Consider the following 21,770-nt stretch of genomic DNA (forward strand, 5'->3'; position numbering starts at 1 on the left):
TATTATTATTAATATATTGTTTCACAATGAAACACAATGAAATACAACACAATGAAATAAAATACAAACTTATATAGTAAACGATGAGATGAGTTACCAAAAAGACGTACTATTCCACTCATTTTGATATGTAATCCGCCATTTTATAGCTACGGCCATCTTGGATTTACAATGATACAGAATTTATTGAATTGTATTATCATCAAAACTGAACTTGTGTACCGAATATCAGATAAACTTGTCAAGAGGAAGAGGGTCAAACTTCAATTACTAAATTTAACCCAAACGAACAACGAACAAACAAACAGGGCAAGCCAAATAAAATCGTTTAAAAATATTAAACAAAAGTACTCTCACCTGGCGGTTGATCCCTGAACTGTAGACATCTCTCTATCGGAAGCGCCTGATCGGTATAAACGAAAGCTTCACATATTAAGGTGCTGGAGCTTCCAGATAAACGCTCACAAGAAGTCTCAGCATTGCGAGATTGCAAGGTGGGAACAAGGGTTGACCTTCCTCCAGGAAGTCCTTCAGGAAGTTGTTTGTTCTACTCATCCCATCGAACTTCAGGTGAAACGTTGGTTCAGGCCGCGAGGCCGGACGATCGATTTTTACTGCCTATCGTCGCTAGGAATCGCACGTTGAAATGTAAGATCTCTTTAATCTTCAGGTCGCACAAGTTAGACTTTTGAGGGATGTCGTTAATAGGAGCATTATTGATGGGTATGTGTTTGAAGTCATGTGGGAGTTGCTAGAAGTTCATTCATTGAAGTTTCAACAAAAAATTTTTCTCCTGGACAGTTTTGACCATTTTCAACACGAAGTATTTCACGAAAATAGAAAATGTGGAAATTGAATGTTCCTATTAAAACATCCAATTCATTTTTCATTTTTCATGAAAAAGCCGACATTTCCAGCTAGAAAAGTAGCACAATACAATTGTTTTCATTTGATATTTTCCATAACTTAAATTATTCATCAAGATTATACAGAACTTGGAGAAGTATAGTAAAAGGTTGATCAAACTTTTGTTTTTTTGAAGAATTCAAGCAATATCTCCATTTATAAAAGAATATTTCTACACAAACGTATGAAATAAATATAATATTCCTTCTCTGTATATTGTAACGGTCTTGCTTTACTTCGACATAGATAATAATATCCTAATAAAAGGTATATAGTATTTCTGAATGAAAACATTCTCGAGTAGAAATTAATCTAGGAATGAATGCCCTTCACGACCGCCCTCTCAGTCTAGTGTTAACAGATCGAACTTGAGATTCCTCAGTTACCTATTCTGCAACGCACGATATGCTGTGGCATTCGAAAGAAGAATATACAAATATTTTATCCCTAGTAAGAGATACCATAAAAACGCAATGTCATTTTGACACCGTCTAAAAACTGATGCTCATATCAATGACATAATAATAACAATAATAAAAAACGGAAAATACCTTGGTTGGCACAATGTTTTGAGAGCTCAGCTTTTTTTGAAAGTGGATTGTCGTGGGGATAACTACGACGTGATTGAATTACAGTTTTAATTTGAATCAGAGTATGCTAATTCCATCTTAGGCCTCTCATATTCGCCTATTTTTATAAATATGGATCATGATATTGGTCACCTCCACGTCAGAAGGCCGTGGGTTCGATTCCCGCCTCGACTAGATATTTTTCTTGAGATAATTTATCTGGTTGAAGCTGAGATGATTCTGCAACCGTGTTAGGAATCACACGTAAAAAGGTAAGACTTCGTTAGTCCTTAGCTCACACAAGTGTTTCAACTTCTGAGAGTTGTCGTTCGTATGGGGGCGACAGCTGATTAACGGAAAAATAGATTTTAAACAGATTTTTAACAGATTTAAACATATATACAGGGTGACAATTTGAAAACTTACAATGGCTGATTCTGAGCCACCCCAACTTCATAGTTTCGAATGGCAACTTGTGGCCTTATCTAAAAGCTCTTGAGAAATGTTTAATGGTACCCTACAAAGCTACATTCGATATAGTAGTTTCTGGTTAATTAAATAAAACACTTTTCATTTCAATTAAAATTTTATTTTCCACTATCGATTTGAAAAATGTTCAAAATTTTTAATATTTTCAAACTCTTGATGTACATTGTTTCTCTGGGAATAGCTCGGCATTCTTGGATTATTGTTTCCTTCAGTTGCTCTATTGAGTCAGGTTACGTCTCAAAAACAACAGATTTTAGGTGGCCTCAGATAAAGAAACCAAGAGGAGATAGGTCCGGGGATCTACGAGGCCTCTACATCTTCTTCCAATACAATAAATAGCATAATTATTATATAACCGTTGTGTAACTGGAACTAGGTCTATAATTTGACATAATTTTTCTCTCCCTAGATTTGTATAATGGTTTGATAACTGAAATTTTCAACGTTTACGGGAAAATGTCGGTTCGTAAAGACTCATTCATTATATGTTTTAGTGGTACTCCGAGTGCTTTATTTAATTTTTTGATTTCAAAGTCTTACAATGAATTCAGATTTCTATTACAAGAAAACATTTTATTGGCTTTATCAATCTTATTAGCTGGAGCTGCGTCTACATTTGAAAAATATTCATTGAACTCAGCTATTTTTTCTGTATGATATCATTCTCATATTTTTTGACATTCATTCCAAATGTCGAATAATATCTTGAAAACGATGCTCTTCACTCTGATTCTACGGTAGAAGGTTGATATTACATTCACCTCCTTGCCAACCAACTAATTCATACGACATGATGAAATTAAAACCAATTCTCCAAAAGCCGTACAGAAATTTGTATACAGATTAATTTTTCTCAAAATAAATGTTTTGTCTATTTATGAAAGCTGTAGAAAACCTTCAGGTAATAACTCCCACTTCAATTATTATTTTATTTTTTCCACCTACAGCACCTATAAGTCACTTTTAATATCAGCACTTATATTTTGCGAACAATCAAGAATTACCTAATACATATTTTTTTCACTGAAAACATATTCTTCAGTATTTTCATTCAGTATTTATAAAAATACATACATATCCCAGAAAACTTCGATAAGGGGTAAAACTTTGCTCAAAAGTAGCCAAATACGTGGTAAAACGGGGTGAAATTTGTAACACACTGTAGAAATTCAATTTAATTCAAAATATACTTTATTGTTCGAAGAAGTAATTCTTATTGAGAAATCCTGGTGAGGAATACAAATAACATGTAAATGAAATCATAAAAGTAAAATCACAAAAAGTAAGTGATAACATGAACTGAAAAGAGGGATGTAAATAACAATAACTTAATAAAAAAACCTTCAGGATAAAAGAACTTGATCAATAAAATACAATAAATCAATTTGAACTGAATTTAATGAAACAAATCAAATCAATAAAATACCGTAGATAATACAGTTAGTCATTCTCAATTAAAATTATCATCGTAGAGTTCTGATAATCTATAATGAGGTTACACAGAAAGCAAGGTATTCAACTCTTTCTTAAGAGCGCTAAGGTCATTTATGGTTCTTATAGCTACTTCAGGCAGACGATTGAACATTTCGAGACCGTTGTAAATAATGGAAGCTTTAACTAGGGTCCAAGAAGGCAGCGGTAATTTAAAGCTGAATATTTGCATGGTTTCATACATTGGCTCGTCCAAACTATTAAACATGTTCCTGAAGAGAAGGCAGATCCTTTTATATATAAACAAGGATACCACAGTTAGGATTCTGTTGGAGAAGAAAAGAGGCCCACAAAAGTCCATTAGCTTGGCTTCACATATGCATCGTATTACACGTTTCTGTATCAATAATACTGATTGAAGGCATATGGTAGAATAGACACTCCAAAAGCAAATACCATAACGGAGATGAGATTCAAAGGTATGATGACAAATTATTCTAGCTGATGCAGATCCGAGCTCTAATGTAGTTACTCATATTGCATAACATCCAGAGGAGAGCTTGGATTTCAAACTATCTACATGGTCGTTGAATTTTAAATTGTTATCAATGAACATGTCAAGGAATATAGACGTTGGTACATTGTCAATTTGAATATTATTTAGATGTACAGCTGGAATCTGGCAACGATAGGGTACTACTTTTGTTTTTGATAAATTCAAGCTCAAGAGATTTGAGTCAAACCAGTCTTTCACTCTCAATAACTTCATACAACTTATGATCGCTACGGGAATGTCATGAAATTGCAAATAAAGTAAAGTAAAGTGGAAGTTAAGAAAAGTACAATAATTTTTTCAGTTGAACATTGATTTGGACTTGAAAACCCAAAAAATATACGGAGTATGTAATGAAATTTGAGAAAATAATCAAAATTCAAATCATTCAGTATGTAGATTTATAATGGTTTGTTTCATACAATTATCCAAAGAATCACTATTTATTTATATGCTATCCTGTGTACCTCGAAATGCATGCTTTTCTGTTTTATATATTTTCCTTCATTATATGGTATACTGCAATTTATGTTCAAGAAAATATCCACTTCATCCATCTTATTCGTTATTTTCTTTCTAGAAATCATAGTGCCAAACATTACCGTCATCGTGCCTCTCCCGATTGTAATACTGTCGCTTCCTTCGATTCCTCCAGTTCTGAATCTCGCAACGGTGGACTAAATCGATATTACCGACAAGCGTGGGAGAATCTTCACGAATCCGCTGGCAGCAAAGCAGGCCTCAAAGCAGCGCATAACAACCACTCACCTCTGCGTAGAAAAGAGACCCTGGACGAGCCTTACAGACCCGAAAGACAACGCGATGGTCCGGAAATGGTGGGGTCGGACAATTTCGGAGCTAAAGGGAGCGCAGCAGTGGAGAAGAAAAGACATCACCACCATCACCATCACCACGAGGGAAGGCCCCATAAGGATACAAAGGACTGGCGCGATCAGAAACCGTCACCTCACAGGGAACACAAGCGATACTGACAACACTTTATGATAATAACGGTCCAACTCGATGAGTAAGATGTTATTAAAATTATTCATTTTCAGTAATGTCAAAATTATAGATATACAGCGGGGTTATTTTGCTGAAAAGCTTCAAAAATAGCTATAGCTCTTGTCGGCTACAACAATATAATAACAAAGAAAAACATCATATGTAGTTCAAATAACACCTTCCAGCAGGTCTACCAAATTAGCAAAATAACCCCGCAGGATTTCGATTTGGATATACAATCTATCTGAAAATTGAATGAGGTACAACTATTTTAGATCGAACCAAGAATATTATGATCCCGTTAAAAATTATTTGCGTCATCTGGAATGAATTGTCTGTTTGAAAAATGTGTCCTTTTCTGATTAGAGATAGTTTCGAAAATTTCTATAGATTTTTAGTGAGAAACTGAAGTACCTACTCTAGAGAAAAATATACTTATATACTTATACTTATTATTTAATTTTTATCGTTGTTTTAATAAAAGTATGTTTTTCGTTTGAGGAATAAACTATGAATCTCGCGAGACCTGTAATAAAATAAAAATTAAAAGGCCACACCATAAATAACTTTCAACTGGACATCCGTTAGTTAGATTGGGTTGAGTCGAACAACTTAAGAGTTGAAAAGTAAAGGGCAACTCATAGCAAAAAAAATCCAAAGATGAGGCGTGAGAAAGTCACTCTGAAAAGCACCATAGAAGAGGCAAAGAAACACTCTGAAAAAGCACCCCAAATGTTACAAATTGCTACTTCTTTATTCCATGTTTATTCGAACGTGGAATTTTCCGCTATTCTCGATTTCGGTATTAAAAGAAGGGGTTTCTATTTAAAAAATTGAATCTGACTTCGAACATGAGGTTCAAGGTCAAATACAAATCAGATTTCTCATTGAAAGTAACCTTGAGTGCAACCTAGGGTTTCCATAATTTTTCTTTATAATGTATGTATTTCTGAAATATCTCTGTATTTTTTTATTTGAATATTTTATTATTCACACATAGTAATAAAAATATAACATGTTAGCTAGTGATCAAAAAGATAGAAATTGTCTCAACAGGTATTCAATGTTTCAAACGTACATTTGTAGAAGAGTCTTGATTAGCCCTTTCTCCCTTTCTTTGCCTCAATTGGAAAACTGTTGAGTTTTGTTAAGGCTGCTTTCCAAAATCCGAGTTGAGTGAGATGAATTAAATTAATTTTGCGCCTTTATGGGTGTTCCAATAAAAAACTATACGAATAAGTTTAATTTATCTAGGAGAGCTTAAACGCATATTGCCACATTTTCCTAAGTTGTGTATTTGGTAATACATCATTTTTCAATACAAATGTCTATCATTTCCGATTCATTTCATATTTCTGTATCAGTCTTTTCAACTTTCAATAATTGGAGAAAAAAAAATTAAGAAATAATTTTACCTGAAATTTCATGTTTTAAAAGGTTGACGGAAATTTTGATTCTACAAGATAGTTTAATATGTGAAGAAATAATTTTGTTATTGCAATAGATGAAACGGAAATTCAGTAAAATACATGCTTTGAGGCAAACTATTGAGATCAATATTGCAACAAAACTTTTTTGGAATGACTTATTATTTTTTCTCTTATCGTTGTTTTATCAAAACAGTCATCTTATCTATAATGTCTTTGTCAGGCTCTTGACAGTTCACCATCATTGAAAATGCATGAAAACTTTCGATGATGATTTACTTATGTTTATTATTACCAGTTATGAATAACTCATAGAATAACTTCAAAAATAAGTTTGGTATGTCATCAGTAGTTTTTAATATTTCGAACAAAACACATGATTTTACTAGCGAAAGTGCATAATTCCTTTCAACACAAAACTAAAATCACGAAAATAACAAAAACACTTTTTCTACACATCACTGTATGACATTTTTTAGGTACATTTTGAGAATTACTTGAGTATTACTATTCTGATTGATTAAAGAAGTATTTTTGTTGGATCAATTCTACATCTATCGTTGGAATTGTTTCTTCCAGTATTATAGAATGCTGCTAGATGAACGAGAAACATCTGCAAGACTAAACTCTCTAAGGTATCTTTCATGAATGTCTGTAGGATATAATTCAATGTCCAGCGTGGTATTAGCCAGGGAAGTAGTTGTTTTCCGGCTGGCATTTACCAGAACCTACGGGATAAGTACTTTGTGAGAGATGAATGTGTAGAAATCCATTGAAATGTGAGTATTATGTTACTCACCTTGATTTTCATTTCGTAATATGGACTAACATTTTTTGATTTCTCTATAAACTTCATTCCAATCACAAGTGATACATTTTAGACGGAAAAAATAGTTCATCCTTGTCCCAGATGACGCATAATGAGTAGGGTTTTATATGCATTATTTTATTCCAAGTTGCTTTCATTCTCATTTGAATAATCATTCATCAACTTCAGAGTGTTTTTATAATTGGATTGTCACTTTGTGTATAATTTTTTTAGCTCTGAGAGGTCTTGTGTGTGAGTATGCAGTTGAAAGATTGAGTAGAGTAGTTGGTTTTATTTAAACAAAGAAAGTTGAGAATATATTCTAATAAATGTAGTATTATAAGAATCATTCAATTTTCTTTATATACCCACGCAAAATGTGACCAAAGTTTCTGTGAAAAGATCTATAATTGGATTTTGGGTGTCAAACCGATTAATATATTTTTCTAACGCTGGAAGCATGTAGCCATTCCAAATAACCAATTTCAGAAACTGTAAGTTTGTAAATATAACATATTTATTCAAAATATTTATTTCTAATTTCCTTGAATTACTTGGCCTGACTTTGTGCAAAGTAACATATCATGTAATATTATGATACATGATATGGTACTTTTAATATTATTTAACCACGATAATAAGTAAGGCTGAATGAATTCGCATGTGACTGAATTGTTTTCATCAACTCAAGATATAGCCGAAGATAACCTCTTATGAAATAATTGGAAAATATTTAACACATTTGGAGAGGTTGATTAATTAGTGCCATCGAATAAGGCATCTGAAAATATATGAAAGTTTCGAGGGTAAACAGCTCTGGATATGGTTCTTTCAAGAATTATTATTTCAAACAAAAAAATAAATGAGTTCAAAGAGATATTCTTCGAATTGTTTTCAAAATTGTTAATTGAATGTTGTTTTGATACCAATTAAATTTGTTCACGATGATTTCGCCCAGAATTTTCAGATGATAAAGAAAGTATCCGTATGTTCTTGCGATAAGTATCCAGCCTTGTTTACTTTTTTGGTATTCGAAATGTTGCTATATCTACTTTGAATAATTAACACTGAAGACTTTTTAGATATACTTTTGTGAGATACTAGTTTAGATTCTTACTCTTTAGTTTATGTATAAAATAGAATATATTTCTGTTACAGTATCATTGTGCATTTTCTATTCAACGCTCTCATGTAAGTAAAAAGCTGGGAATCATTTTGAAAGAAATCGATGAAGATTATAGCAAGTGTTTCGTATTCAGAGAAGGAGTGTTTTAACATTATATTCAATATTTTGGTTGATAATCATCCAATACTGGATGACTTGTATTCATGAATAACTACTCACTGAGTCTACTCACTGTATACCTATTCAATTCAATCGAATTAGATCAGTGTACACAGTGTAACACAAGTCGAATAATTCCATCAGCATAAAAATTGTTTGCTCGAGATTTGATGAAATCGAGAAAGGCCGTTTTTGCCTGGTCCTGATTTGAGAAGGTTCCAATGGCGACAAATTTTTCCAAATGCTTGGGAATATGGTAGTCGGTTGGCGTTAGGTCTAGAGAGTATGGTGGGTGAGGCAAAACTTCGACGCTCAATTCGTTCAATTTTCAGATGGTGATTTGTGAAACGTGCGGACGAGCGTTCTCATGGATCCGTATCGGACCTCTTCCCTCGACCAATGCCTGCTCCTGCTGATGCAATTTTTGGTACATAGGGTCAATTTCACCACAATAGGTTTCTGTTGTGATGGTTTGACTCGCTTGCAGGAAGTTATAGTGAACCACACCAGCTGCTGACCACCTTGTAGTAACCATGGTCTTTTTTGGTGGGTTTTCGCTTTTGGGAAGTATAAATGTCCAACCACTGAACTAAACGTCTCCTATTGTCAAAGAAGATCCACTTTTTGTCACACAAAAAAGGATCGTTTTGGATGCGCAAAATCAAAGTAGAATATAACTCGAAACGTGACAATTTCTGTCGATCGTTCAAATCATAGGGCACCCACATTTCGACCGTTTTAACTCTCTAATACGTTCCATTCCTTCCAACATTCTACGCAGTATTTATTATGGATCAGTTTTCACCAGGGTTCTCAAATCCTCGTCCTGGATTACAGTATGTTGGCCATTTCAGGGCTTGTTTTTGAGCCTAAGATCTCCGGAACAAAATTTTGGAAATCAACCGTCGAACAGTGCCATACATTAACATTATCATTGCCAAATGGCTGAATAATTTTTGGTGTTTCGACAGCGCTTTGGTCCAATTTGAATTCGTAGAGAAAAATTGGCCTTAAATCGCTCATTTAGTGAGTGAGCATGAGTCGAGTGGTGGGGATCGAAGTGATCACCTGGGATGAGATCAATGGGTCCAGAATATTGAGGTCTAAAATGATCTTTTGCTAAAAAGTATGATTTTCTGTTAACCAGCTGTCGATACCCGATATCATATTTATCCAGTAAATGAGGAGAAAAATAGTCGATTATCTTCTAAATTTTTCAAAATGAACCGATTGAAAATGAAAAAATTATGAACTACTTTCTATAGACTAAAATTAAATATGAATGCATAAAATAAATATTAATGCTTTACGTTATAATCTGGATTGTTACCCCTATATTTATATTATTTCAACCTTAAAAGACCACCCTCAATGAAAAAATCTAATAAAAATCGATACCTTTTGTTGGAAATATCGAAGCAGTATAAATGTGATAGAAAATGATTATTTTAATACTTCACCCTTGAAAAATCACCTTTTTTATAAATTATAAGAAACAGAAATGTGAACAGTTTGATAGTTACATAGTGAAAACATGTTGAGTATCATCTTTATATTGATTACTTGTTGAAAATAAAACTATCGTAGGTGCATTCTGAACAAACAAAAACAAGATATAACGCAAGTTCATCGTCACTTTCAACTTCCTTCTCTTGATCCTCCTCTTGTGTCACAGTTGTCACTGGGGTATGTACCACATGTTGTATTGTAAAACAGTTCAAGTTCTCGACAACTACAAGAAATCAGTCAAAGATGGCATTTTTATATACCGCACTTAAAATAGATAATCATAACACTAGTTTTATTATGAATTAAAATATTATTATCTTCAAAATGTATAATTAAACACCGGTTGGTAGCCGATCGGTCCGACGTGGGTGCTTTGTTCGCCCACTCAATCGACCGCCGCATCAGTTAGTGGTTCAAGTCACAGGCTGAACAATCGATTTTCACTTGCTATCGTCCAACCTGTGTTAGGAATCACACGTTAAAAGGTAAGACCTTGTTAGTCCTCAGCTCGCTCAAGTTTCGACTTCAGAGGGTTGTCGGTAGAGGTGCGACAGCTGGTTAACGGAAAAACACATTTTGAACCTATATTGTTAAACACTCAAATATACATTGTGACCACAATTGAACGAAAAAAAAGCAGCTACGTTGTTAAAGCAATAGTTCTCCCACCTTTCTGCGTCCATATACGGACGTCGAAAGTTTTTTATGAGAGTGTCGTTATGACAGTTGAGCCAATCCACAGAAAACTCTTCTGTAATTTTGAATCTGGTGATTTATATTTCATCAAGATAAATTCTCAAAAACCCCAAGTTTTTTTCCGAATGAAGGGATGCCGGGACGCAAAAGTGGTGGTAACATGTACTGCTGGTTCTTGAGCGTAGTTCGGGTGTTCCATAGCAGGGTCGCTCTTGTCAACTCGTGTATATTGCATACGTATATTTCTGCTACATAAAGTAGATGATTCGAACTCCTTAGCTTTGGCAACATTGTGGACTTCATATACGTGTATGTTGTGGGATTGTTGGAAATGTATGTGAAGTTTATTAGTTATGCGACCAGTATGTGAGTACTGGTCGCACTCTGTTTGTCTGTGAATTTGTGAGCGCTAATCTCAAAAATGGCTCAACCGATTTGAGTGAGCTTTTTACTAATGTATTGCAATAGAATTCACTCAACATCTAATATTTTATTCATTCAAATCGGTTCAAGTTAATTCAAGAATTCACGGCAAAGTCAACGCGATGGAAGCCACAGACAAGGGCTGTACAAATAGTATCACTAGTTTACAGACAATTTACGGCTGTAATGCCAAAGGCAGCTCTTTGTTAATTCCTGGTCCCTAAATGCGAAAATGGTAGTACACATTTCCTAACACGTAAGATTTTTGAGTTATGATTTTTTTTTCACAAAAATTCAATGAACACGACATTCCAAATTTGCTTTTCCCCTAAATTGAGGAACTTATTGAAATCTGGCAACACAGCGACTCTGCTCAGTATTCGAATCTGCTTCCGCTGTATATGACTTGTAACGCCGCTTCTCGAACTTTCGATACTTGTTTCCAGAAAATACTAGAAATACGGAACAGAATAAAAGTAGTAGGTTGACAATCGGATCATCAATATTGGTTTGAAGCGAGTAGTGGTGAGTTAGTATTCGAGAAGTGAGGAGCAAACACGTGAATATTAAGAGTATTATATTAGTGTTATCTTTGTGAATAAAATAAGTTGACTCCTGTAAATGCAGTATCACATATTTGAACTCGACGTACGCGACAGTATAAAAATGTCCTAAGTATAAAAACGTGGCTGCGTTAATCCTGCAGATAGTTTTTACTATACATGTGGTCAGTTTACTCTTGAATCGCAGAAACGGCAAGTTGATCAAATGACCAAAGTAGTTTACCATAAGTATTTTGGATGTGTTGTTGGTGATCAAGATCGGGATTGGGCTCCTCACATATGTTGCAAACCTGTGCAGCAAATTTAAGTAACTGGTTAAATGACAAACGCTCTTCTATGCCTTTTGCAGTTGTAATGATTTGGCGAAAATCAACAAATCATTACAACGACTGTTACTTTTGCTTGTCTGGTTTTTCGAGAAAGAGTAAACACATAATTGTATATCCGGATATTCCTTTTGCAAAACGGCCGGTTCTTCATGGAGAAGGTTTACCAGTTCCAACACCCCCGGCAAATTGGGAGGAAGATTTGGAAATGTATGATGACCACGCAGATTCCCATGATGTGCCAGAAAAAGACGGTCCTTATTTTCCTGAGAGTGAAGGAAGAACACCTCATTCAATCGAACAACCTGAATCAAATGACCTAGTATGAGACCCCCACTTGTCCAAAGAGAATGCTAAACTATTAGGGTCAAGACTGAAACAATGGAATTTACTGGCCCCTAAAACCAAAGCTACCTACAATATTTAGAAACCGTAACCATAAGCTATCGTCGTTTTTTACTATGCAGGATAAAATGTGTGTTTGTGTAAATCCAAATGGTTTTATGGAAAAATTAGGATTTTCACATAAATCGGTTTATTTATAGATTCGTCTAAAACGAAAGTATGTCACTTATTCTGAATGCAATAAGTTATAATATAAGTGGCAAATATGTGGTGACCTAAAAGTCATAGAACTATTACTAGGTCTTCAGGATAAATTTAGAAAGTTTCGCTGTTTTCTTTGCCTTTGGAACAGTAGGGCAACGCAGAGGCATCATCAAGTAAAAGAATGGCCTCCGAGAGATAATTATATTCCAGGTCAAGATAACGTGAAGAATATACCTCTTGTTAAAACCAAAAACGTTTTATTGTCTCCATTATACAATAAACTGAGGATAATGAAAAATGTGAAAGAATCAGACAAAGAAGGTGATTCGTTTGAATATCTTGGACACGTTTTTCCAAAATTATGTGATGCAAAGCTCAAGGAAAGTATATTTGTTGGACCATAAATTATGAAACTACTAAGTGATCAACAGTTTGATAAAAAATTAGGTAATGTTGAATCAGCTGCGTCGAGTTATTTCAAATTACGAAACATTTGTAGAAGAACTACTTGGAAACTATTGCAGAATGGGATATCGCATGCCTCTCAAAATCCATTTTTTGAACTCCTATTTTAATTTTTTCCCAGAAAATTTGGGTGCTGTCAGTGACGAAGACAGTGACACCAAGACATGCTGACAATGGAGCAACGTTACCAAGGCAGATGGGATGAAGCAATGATGGGGGATTATTGTTGGTTCCATATGAGGGAAAACTATGAAACATATAAACGAAAGTCAATATTTGCATGCAAAAAGTTTGTTTGAAGGTGATTAACAATGTTTTGTGGTGTATTTCATCCGTTCGGAATTCCATTGTCTAATATAATATAAAATAATTTGAAATTCCTGAAAAAATATTAAAAAGATTAACCGAAAATAACGACGAAAAAAAACTGAAATTACAAAGAAATAAATAAAACCAAACAACAATAAAAAAAATCAAATAATTATAAAAGCTGAAAATTAAAAATTATTATTACCAAAAAATGAAAAATAAAAATAAAAATCAAAATATTTCAAACCAAGTTATGTCAATACATTTCAATTGTTAGTATCCACAATCGTCTTCGGGTGATAACTGGACTTATTTCTCCAAGTTCCAATTATTTATAAGCCATTCGGGTGCTTTCACCTATCTTCTTTTCTCTCTCTCCGCTTCATTGGTTTTTAGCGGGAGATGACCGTTTGGCGGGCGTTGGTCGTTTTTCGTTTGATTAGAGGTTTCCATATGTTACGTATCTCTACGCTAGCTTGACTAAATGCGTTGTTGGACAACATATACGCGACTTCTTTGAATTTTCTCCTAAACCAGTGTTCCTCTTTGTGGATGATTTCAGCTTGGGCCCACTTGATATCATGTTGATGAGTCCAAACATGCTCTGCTATTCCGGATTTGCTGGTTTCTCCTCGCTGTGTGTGTTTCTTGTGCTCAGCAATGCGAAATTTCAATGGCCTCTTAGTTTCACCGATGTATGATTCTCTCTCGGTGAAACTAAGAGGCCATTGAATTAATTAATATTTTTTCAAGAATTTCAAATCAATTTATACTATATTAGACAATGGAACTCCGAACTGATGAAATATTTGCAAAAAGGTTATGCACAAAAGACTTCATTTGAATGTTTTTCCATGTGTATTGTTAATAAAGTCTGTTATCCTCGAAATATAATGTTTTTTTGTTTTGATCTCATATTTCCCTATAGTATGTGAAAATTTTTGTATAAAATAAAAATAACTATAACTCAAAATCTTTAATATTACTGGAGTTTTTTCCCCAACACCAAATCGTTATTTTTAACACCTCGACACGTGTTTCGATCACCAAGTGATCATATTCAAAATCAGTTTTAATCTTCCTCTTTGAAGATGATCACTTGGTGATCGAAACACGTGTCCAGGTGTTAAAAATAACGATTTGGTGTTGGGGAAAAAACTCCAGTAATATTCATTACTACACCAAAGGTTCCAAACAGTGCATCATGAGTCAAAATCTTTACGTGATGAAAAATTTTTGATGTTGAAGTCGCAGTCAGGATGCTTTAAACTCTCATGTACAGCCATTATAATTTCAATCGCATTTTTTTTTATTTGTTGGCTGGTGTATTTCAGAATGTTCAGTTATTCATTGAAGAACAATTTATTTTAAATTGAAAAGGAATATATATATATATATATATATATATATATATATATATATATATATATATATATATATATATATATATATATTTGGTAGATACTAGATTTCGAGAAAGATATGTTTGTCAAGGGTAAACGTTCATTTTGATTGTCTATTTGGATATTTTCGGAAGTTTCTACAGAAATTTTTACATTCATAGACGAATATGGAAAATCTAATTGAGTAAATAATAATTATAGGTATACGAGTAGGTTGGAGTAGGTACGAGTAGGTTGGATTTTCAAATGAACTATTCTCTCAATATTTAAAACTTCTCAACCCAAAAACTGTGAAATGCTTTCTTTCAACATAAGTTGTAATTTTCTCAGATTAGCTATCTGGTCCAATGTTTGTTAGTTAGAAGTATAGTATAGTTTATGGGAAAGAAAGTTTTTGGAAGTAACCAATTTTGAAAGAAGTAACTTCATATATAGGTGTGTAGATCATGCAAAAAAGTAACTTCCAGACACAAACTAGAAGAAAAAATCTTCCTGAAATAACTACTTTCATATAAACGCTTGCTAGGGCTCTACAGTACCAATCTGGAAAACACACAATTCATTCATATGAATGAGTAGATGAATAAGGTTTGTCTGCCCGCGGGTTGGGCTACCTATCGGGCGCGTCCCCAGGTGGCGGATAGGGGAACGGACAGGGAACTGGAGGCCCAGTCCGGGAAGCCAATATGGCCTCACGGGAGGGATCGCTGGACTCCTGGTCAGTGGCAGAAATAAGTAGGGTGAGGGAAACTAAAACTCCCCAAAAACCCTGCAACCAAGCTAAGCTGCAAAAACCCCTGTCTACCCAAGCTAAGGTGTAAGGAATAGTGCCGACAGCTGAATGACCGCAGGGTGATATGCGGTTACGAACGATCCCATTGAGGAACCGGGCGAAACCTCACCGTAACTAGCCTTCCTCTGGTAATGCGGGGCGTTGCCAGAGGTTAACAACCTTGCCCTTGCTACACGTGGGAACATACATAAACACTGACAAAAAAGCAACCAATCCCGAAGCTGGACAGCAATGCTCAACTCAATTTGCGGCGAGGGCTGGGGATGAACAGAAATTTTCACCCCAAGTTACCGCTTAGAATGAGGCTGGACATAGCAGAGTGAAGTAACACAAAGGCCTAGGCGCAAGCGTATTAGCGGCGCTGATGCCAAGAGGAGAAAGAGAGCGAAAGAGGCAGGAATGGCAGCAACTACGAGTGCACCCTCCCCCTCTTCCACTCCATCTCCAACAACAAGGGCACCTCTTGCGGCGGGCGCCAAAAGCTCCGCCTTGAAAAAAGGCAAGGAACCGGCTGCCACTGCAGGAAAGCGCCCTCACGCGAGTACCTCCACGGAGGGAACCCCAAGAAGGTTGAAGAAGTTGCGCAGCGACAGTGATGCCGCTGCACCTTCCAAAACCTTCGTGGACAAACTCGTACGGTAAGGTTACCGCAGAACGAGAGAGTCTCATAAAAAAACAAGTGTTCTCCGCCTCAGGAAACAACAGCAAACCGCCCCGTTCAAGACTGGACATACTCTGGTGAAATCAGAGTGGTCTGCGACGACGACGTGACGCTAGAGTGGCTGAAGAAAGCCACAATGAATATTAAGCCGTGGGAGGAGGCATCACTTGCGATCGTCAGTGTGGATAAGCTCCCAAAGCTTACCAAAGCCTCACTCTGGATCCACTCTGGAGGACGTCCACAAGACGACATCCGGTGAAAAGGAGAGGTTGCTGGGTCGGCTGAAGGCGCAGAACCAGCCCTGACGGTAGCAAGATGGTGCACTTTCCATCATGAGGCACCTCTTCGTCTTCGGGATCGGAGACGATGATATGGCTGTCCAGAAGAAGAAGTCGATGAGGTTAAGCTACGCGTTTACCTCACTGACTATGAGGGTAACAAAAAAAGAAGCAGAGGGCACCTCTGGAGACTCTGGGTCCTTGGAAGTCGAGCCATCTAAAGTGGATATTGACCTCAAGGCCACCATGGGTCCTGAAAAGGAAGTAGAAGCATCTGAACAGATGATAGTCGATGCCCTGACGGAGGAGGCACTCAAAAACAGCGAGGCCACCTTCCCCCAGTGGGGGAGCAGATGGACCTCTAAAGGAAACTTGAATCCAACAACTGTCTCATGGGCAAGGACGTTGGAAAAAAGATAAAAATCATACAATGCAACCTCCAATACAAAAAGGTGGCAACAGCAATACTATGTCGCCACCTTGATTTATTGGAGGAGTGGATAATAAAGACCAAAATTACAGGTTTCAGTAGTTTAACTGGTCAAATTTTCAGCTCACCAAGCAATCAGCAACCTAGGGCGGCTGTCTACGTTCCTAGGAAATAAAGAGCCTTCCCGATGGCACAATTCAGCACCACAGACCTCACTGCGGTTAAAGTTGAATGTCCAGTTGGAAAAGGCAAATATATGGCGTTGATAATCGCATCGGTGTACCTCCCTTCAGATGCAGCCACCCTATCACCGACCAGAGAAATGGAGGTAATAGTGGATCACTGCCTCAACCGGAGAGTGGAGTTCATATTGGGTGGCGACTCAAATTCTCACCACTTAAGCTGGGACAGCAGGGATATGAACGCTCGAAGTAAGTCCCTATATGAATATATAATTGAGAAAGATCTAACAATCTTGAATAGAAGCACGGAGCCGACATTTATTAACGCCCGTAGCCAAACATTACTGGATATCACGCTCACTACAGCCAAAATATCAAACAAAATCTGGCAAGTCTCGGACCATGTCTCAATGTCAGACCACCGCTGGCTGACCTATTCGGTAAACCAGGATCTCAGGACCACTGTAAAATCACGTGACCCGAAGAGGACGGATGTAGCTTTCTACAATCGACTCTTAACAGGAGCTCTGCGGTAAACAGAGATCCTGACTCCTGGCAACAATGAAGAACTGGAAAGGTACACGGTATCTATCCACAACAAAATAGATACTGCCTACAAGGACTTGTCCCATGAGGATGGTTCAAACAGATGGCACAACCAACTCATGGTGGTGCCCTGAATTGGAACACATCAGGAAGACAGCGAGAACGACCTTCAACAAGGCAAAACGTACAAGAATCAAACAGGACTGGGGTATATATCAAGCCAACCTCAGAGAGTTCAAAAAAGTTTACAGACGAAAGCAAAGAGAAGACTGGAGAGCCTATTGTGCGGCACTCGAAGACTTCTCACTAGCTTCTAGGCTACAGAAGGCACTCTCAAATGACCACCATAAGAGTATCGGCATCCTGACGAGGAAAAATGGCGACAAAGCCGCCAACCTCCAGGAGAGTGCTGAGATTCTTATGGAAACTCACTTTCCAGGTTCTGTCTTTCCTGGAACGACGAACTGGACGGATGTACCAACAACACCCTCACAATACGACTGGCTATCTGCTAGTGCAGTATTTGATGAGGACAAAATGAGATGGGCTATATCGGGCTTTAACCCCTTCAAGTCACCAGGCCCTGACGATATAAGACCAGCCCTACTTCAGTGGGGACTGGACACTCTTATGCCGTACCTGGTTGGAATATTCTAAGGTATATTCCCAGTAAGTGGAGAGAGGATGGACTACACCCTACCAAAAGCATTCCGACCAATTAGCCTCACATCGTTTTTCTTAAAAACCATGGAGAGGCTATGTGAGCGGTATATAAGAGATGAAGTACTTGTTAACAACCCACTTCATCCAAATCAGCATGCATATACCCCGAGAAGGTCTACTGATTATGTCCTTCACCTATGGTTGGCAGAATCGAGAGATCATTGGATAATAAAGAATCCACCCTGGGTATATTCATAGATATCGAAGGAGCGTTTGATAAAACAACCCTTCCAACAATTACTCAGCAACTACACTCCAGGAATGTACACCTGGTAGTAGGAGAATGGATACTCAAGATGCTCTCTAGTGGAACAATAAGTATTAATGTAGAAGACATCACAGTAAAAGGACTGATCATGAGGGGATGTCCACAGGGAGGGGTCTTATCACCCCTTCTCTGGAACATAGTTTTGAATATCCTGAATAATCACCTTAACAAAAATGGATTCTACACAATTGTATACGCAGATGACATAGTTAGCTTGCAGACCAGCAAATTTGTAAACACACTGTGCGATATAGCACAGGATGGGCTCAAATTGATAGAAACATGGTGTAAGGAACATTCACTGTCGATCAATCCCAAGAAGACTGAGATGGTCCTTTTCACCAGGAAAAAAAGTTTAACAGGCTCAAAACTTCCCGAAATCTTGAAAAGCAAACTAAACTTCTCTGAAGAGGTACCTTTGTTACGTTTCAATTTAGCACTAGATCAAACTGCTCTTATGTGACCTTTCAAAACACTACCTTACCTTTTAAGATTTTTATTCAAAGGATATTAACAATGTAATTCAATTACAAGTTGATTTTATTCAATTAATATCATAGTAATGGGAATCTTCCGTTCCATAGAAAACCATACCTGAAATGTACAAGAATAAATGTATGCTCCCTGACTAACTGCTTTGACCAGTACTTACACATTCTCCTCTTGCCAATCGACGTTGGAGATCCGAAAATTCCCCGCTAGGTTGAAATAGTTGTTATTGTTTGTTTCTCAGTTTACTTCGTCTATCATTTTTCAGCCGTTGCCTGCCTTATTCTCTATACCTTTCCGAGAATATTTCTTGCATAGATTGTTAGTCATCACTTCCAGAAGGTTTACTGACATATTAGAGCCATACCGCCTGAAAAACAATATTAGTTAGCTCTGGTTTCTGAATACTGTTTGAAATTTTCGGTAAATATTCTGAATAATATGAATGTTCAAATATTCGTACTGAATGGGTAAGATGTGGCGACTTACCTTATATGTTTCTATTCCATCGCATGAATAAGGATTGGTAAATAGTTGAAAATAGGTTGGAACAATATTTTTGTAAACATTCTAATACAAGGTTAAGAGACAGCTGTTGGTTGACATCCGCCGAACTTTCGTAGTGTCGTTCCGACGAACTACACCGAACTAGTTCTACAGTTGTTCACGGGTGGAGGATTGATCGGTTACTCAAGTTGTCAAGGGTTGTTTTAGGGTTACATTGCTTTGAGAAGGAGTTTTGATCGGTCATGGACTTGTTGATATTGTCTCAAGTGGCTGTGGAGGAATTGATAGATGTATGATGTTGTGCACAGCGCCCCCTTGGTGCTTGTAGTGTAGATTGGACGCACTGTGGCAACAACTGGTTAGCTGTCAGATGTGGCAGTCTCTTAGTATTCGGAAGTTGGCCTTCGATGAGCTTGGTTCGGAGTTCAAGGGTACCATCAGACTGATTGTAGGATATATATGGTTGTATTTGTGCCATCCTTTACGGGGATTATTTCTACAAGTCAGGATTGTATATTGGTCATTTTGGTGTGGATATTTGCAGTCTGAAACTTGAGCTCTTTTGAGGATTTGTGGTGGTTACCGAACTCGTGCCAGGTGGAAGGATTTCCGAAATTAGATTCATAAGAAACAGAAGGCCCTTAGTCACTCATCAAGTCCCAGTAGGACTTCCGTGCAGAGCACCGCACACGAAGAAACGTATAGAAATCCCCTTGGCCAGGGTAAGAATTTTACCATTAAATGTGATTAGTAATTTCTGATTCCATCGTTATATCTCAACTGAATATTAGTATTGAAGAGAGGTTTCAACACTCATTCAATTTGCTTGATTTTTACGGGTTATATGGTTATACAGGGCACCCAATATTCCAGGGGTATTGATTAGTCAAATAGTCCCTATTGAATGGGGGTTGAATCTCACCTTGTTTTTATCTGATTCTGATTGAGAATTTTCTTCCGTAGGGTTTTTTTTCCTGATTTCCGGTTTTCCTGTTTTCCTGTTTTCCTTTTTTTCTTCTTTAAGGGTTTTTTTCCTATTTTCTTTTTGGGTCTTATTTGGTGATCCATTACTGGTTCAGTTGTCGTGCCCTACAGGGTGATCTATCTTGGTGGTGCTACAGGGTGATCTATCTAGGTGGTGCTACAGGGTGATCCATCTCCGCCGTACTACAGGATGATCCACTTCCGTCGGACCACGGGGTAGCCTAACACCATATACCGGGTGGCCCAAAAGGAGCACGCAAGTTATAATTGATTTATTTGAATATTGGTGACATACTGAGTGATTTAAATAATTGTTTGCCCTTATGTTTATTGATACCTGTTTAATATAGTGTTTGTTTATTTATACCTGATTGATATAGTGATGCATTTGTGAAACGGAAATTGAGGTATTTTCTTCCTTTCACGATTGCCTGTTGAAACCGATGCGCTTACGCCTGAGCTCACGCGACGCAAACGAGTTTGTCTCACCTTCCAATACTAGTATTTACGATTTCACCTACTCAATTTTCGTGGTAGTTTCACTCGACGTATTGTAGTTTTCTTTTGATAGTCGTTACTACCGTAATTTATGGCTGATTGAATTCGTGGTTATATACACCACGTTCTTGTATTGACATTTGAACATCGCGTAGTAGTGTGAATATCGCATTGTTGTCTTAGAAGCGTTGTTGGTTAATCCATGTAAGTTAGGATTACTGAATAAATCATATTGGGGATCTTTATCTTTTATTTCCAATATTAATTGGTAAGTTATTGATATTGTGAGTTACTTAGGGTATCTGGAGGATTAAATTTACCTGGCGCCCATTAAGATCTATTTGAAATTTGCTAAGTTGTTTAACCCACTCCCGTCTCCACTGTTTAGCTTAGCCGCGGATACCCATCTGTCTTATTTGTTACCGACAGATGATTTAGTCTCCTCTTGTGGTTTGGAACATGGAACTCTACCTATGTTATCGTATGGAGCCATTGCATAAGGACAGAAAGTTTCACAAGCAACGGCCATCCAAAAATCATACCAAATACAGCGAATGGCTTATTTAAACATCACAGGAGCCAGGAGAACAACACCAACCGCGGCAATGGAATTATTCACGGGCCTGACCCCTCTTGATCTGTATGCTAAGGAGTTTGCCTTGATGGCCATGGTACGATTGCGCACGGCTAGTGTG

At 36.9% G+C, this 21,770-nt stretch overlaps 1 protein-coding gene across 2 annotated transcripts in view; it reads left to right on the forward strand.

The window, feature by feature from the left end:
• Positions 1–8,351, forward strand: part of LOC111503801 (uncharacterized) — a 169,400-nt gene extending 161,049 nt beyond the window's left edge. For both annotated transcript variants that reach the window (XM_074175799.1, XM_074175800.1), the window contains exon 10: positions 4,529–8,351. In XM_074175799.1, coding sequence (XP_074031900.1) covers positions 4,529–4,940 — 412 coding nt within the window. In that variant the 3' untranslated portion in view covers positions 4,941–8,351. The remainder of the gene's footprint in view (positions 1–4,528) is intronic.
• The last annotated feature ends 13,419 nt before the right edge of the window (positions 8,352–21,770 follow it).

This window comes from Leptinotarsa decemlineata, unplaced genomic scaffold (assembly GCF_025532065.1).
Source record: "Leptinotarsa decemlineata unplaced genomic scaffold, Ldec_3_MD MMD2_tig00001344_RagTag_RagTag, whole genome shotgun sequence".
Lineage (NCBI taxonomy): Eukaryota > Metazoa > Arthropoda > Insecta > Coleoptera > Chrysomelidae > Leptinotarsa > Leptinotarsa decemlineata.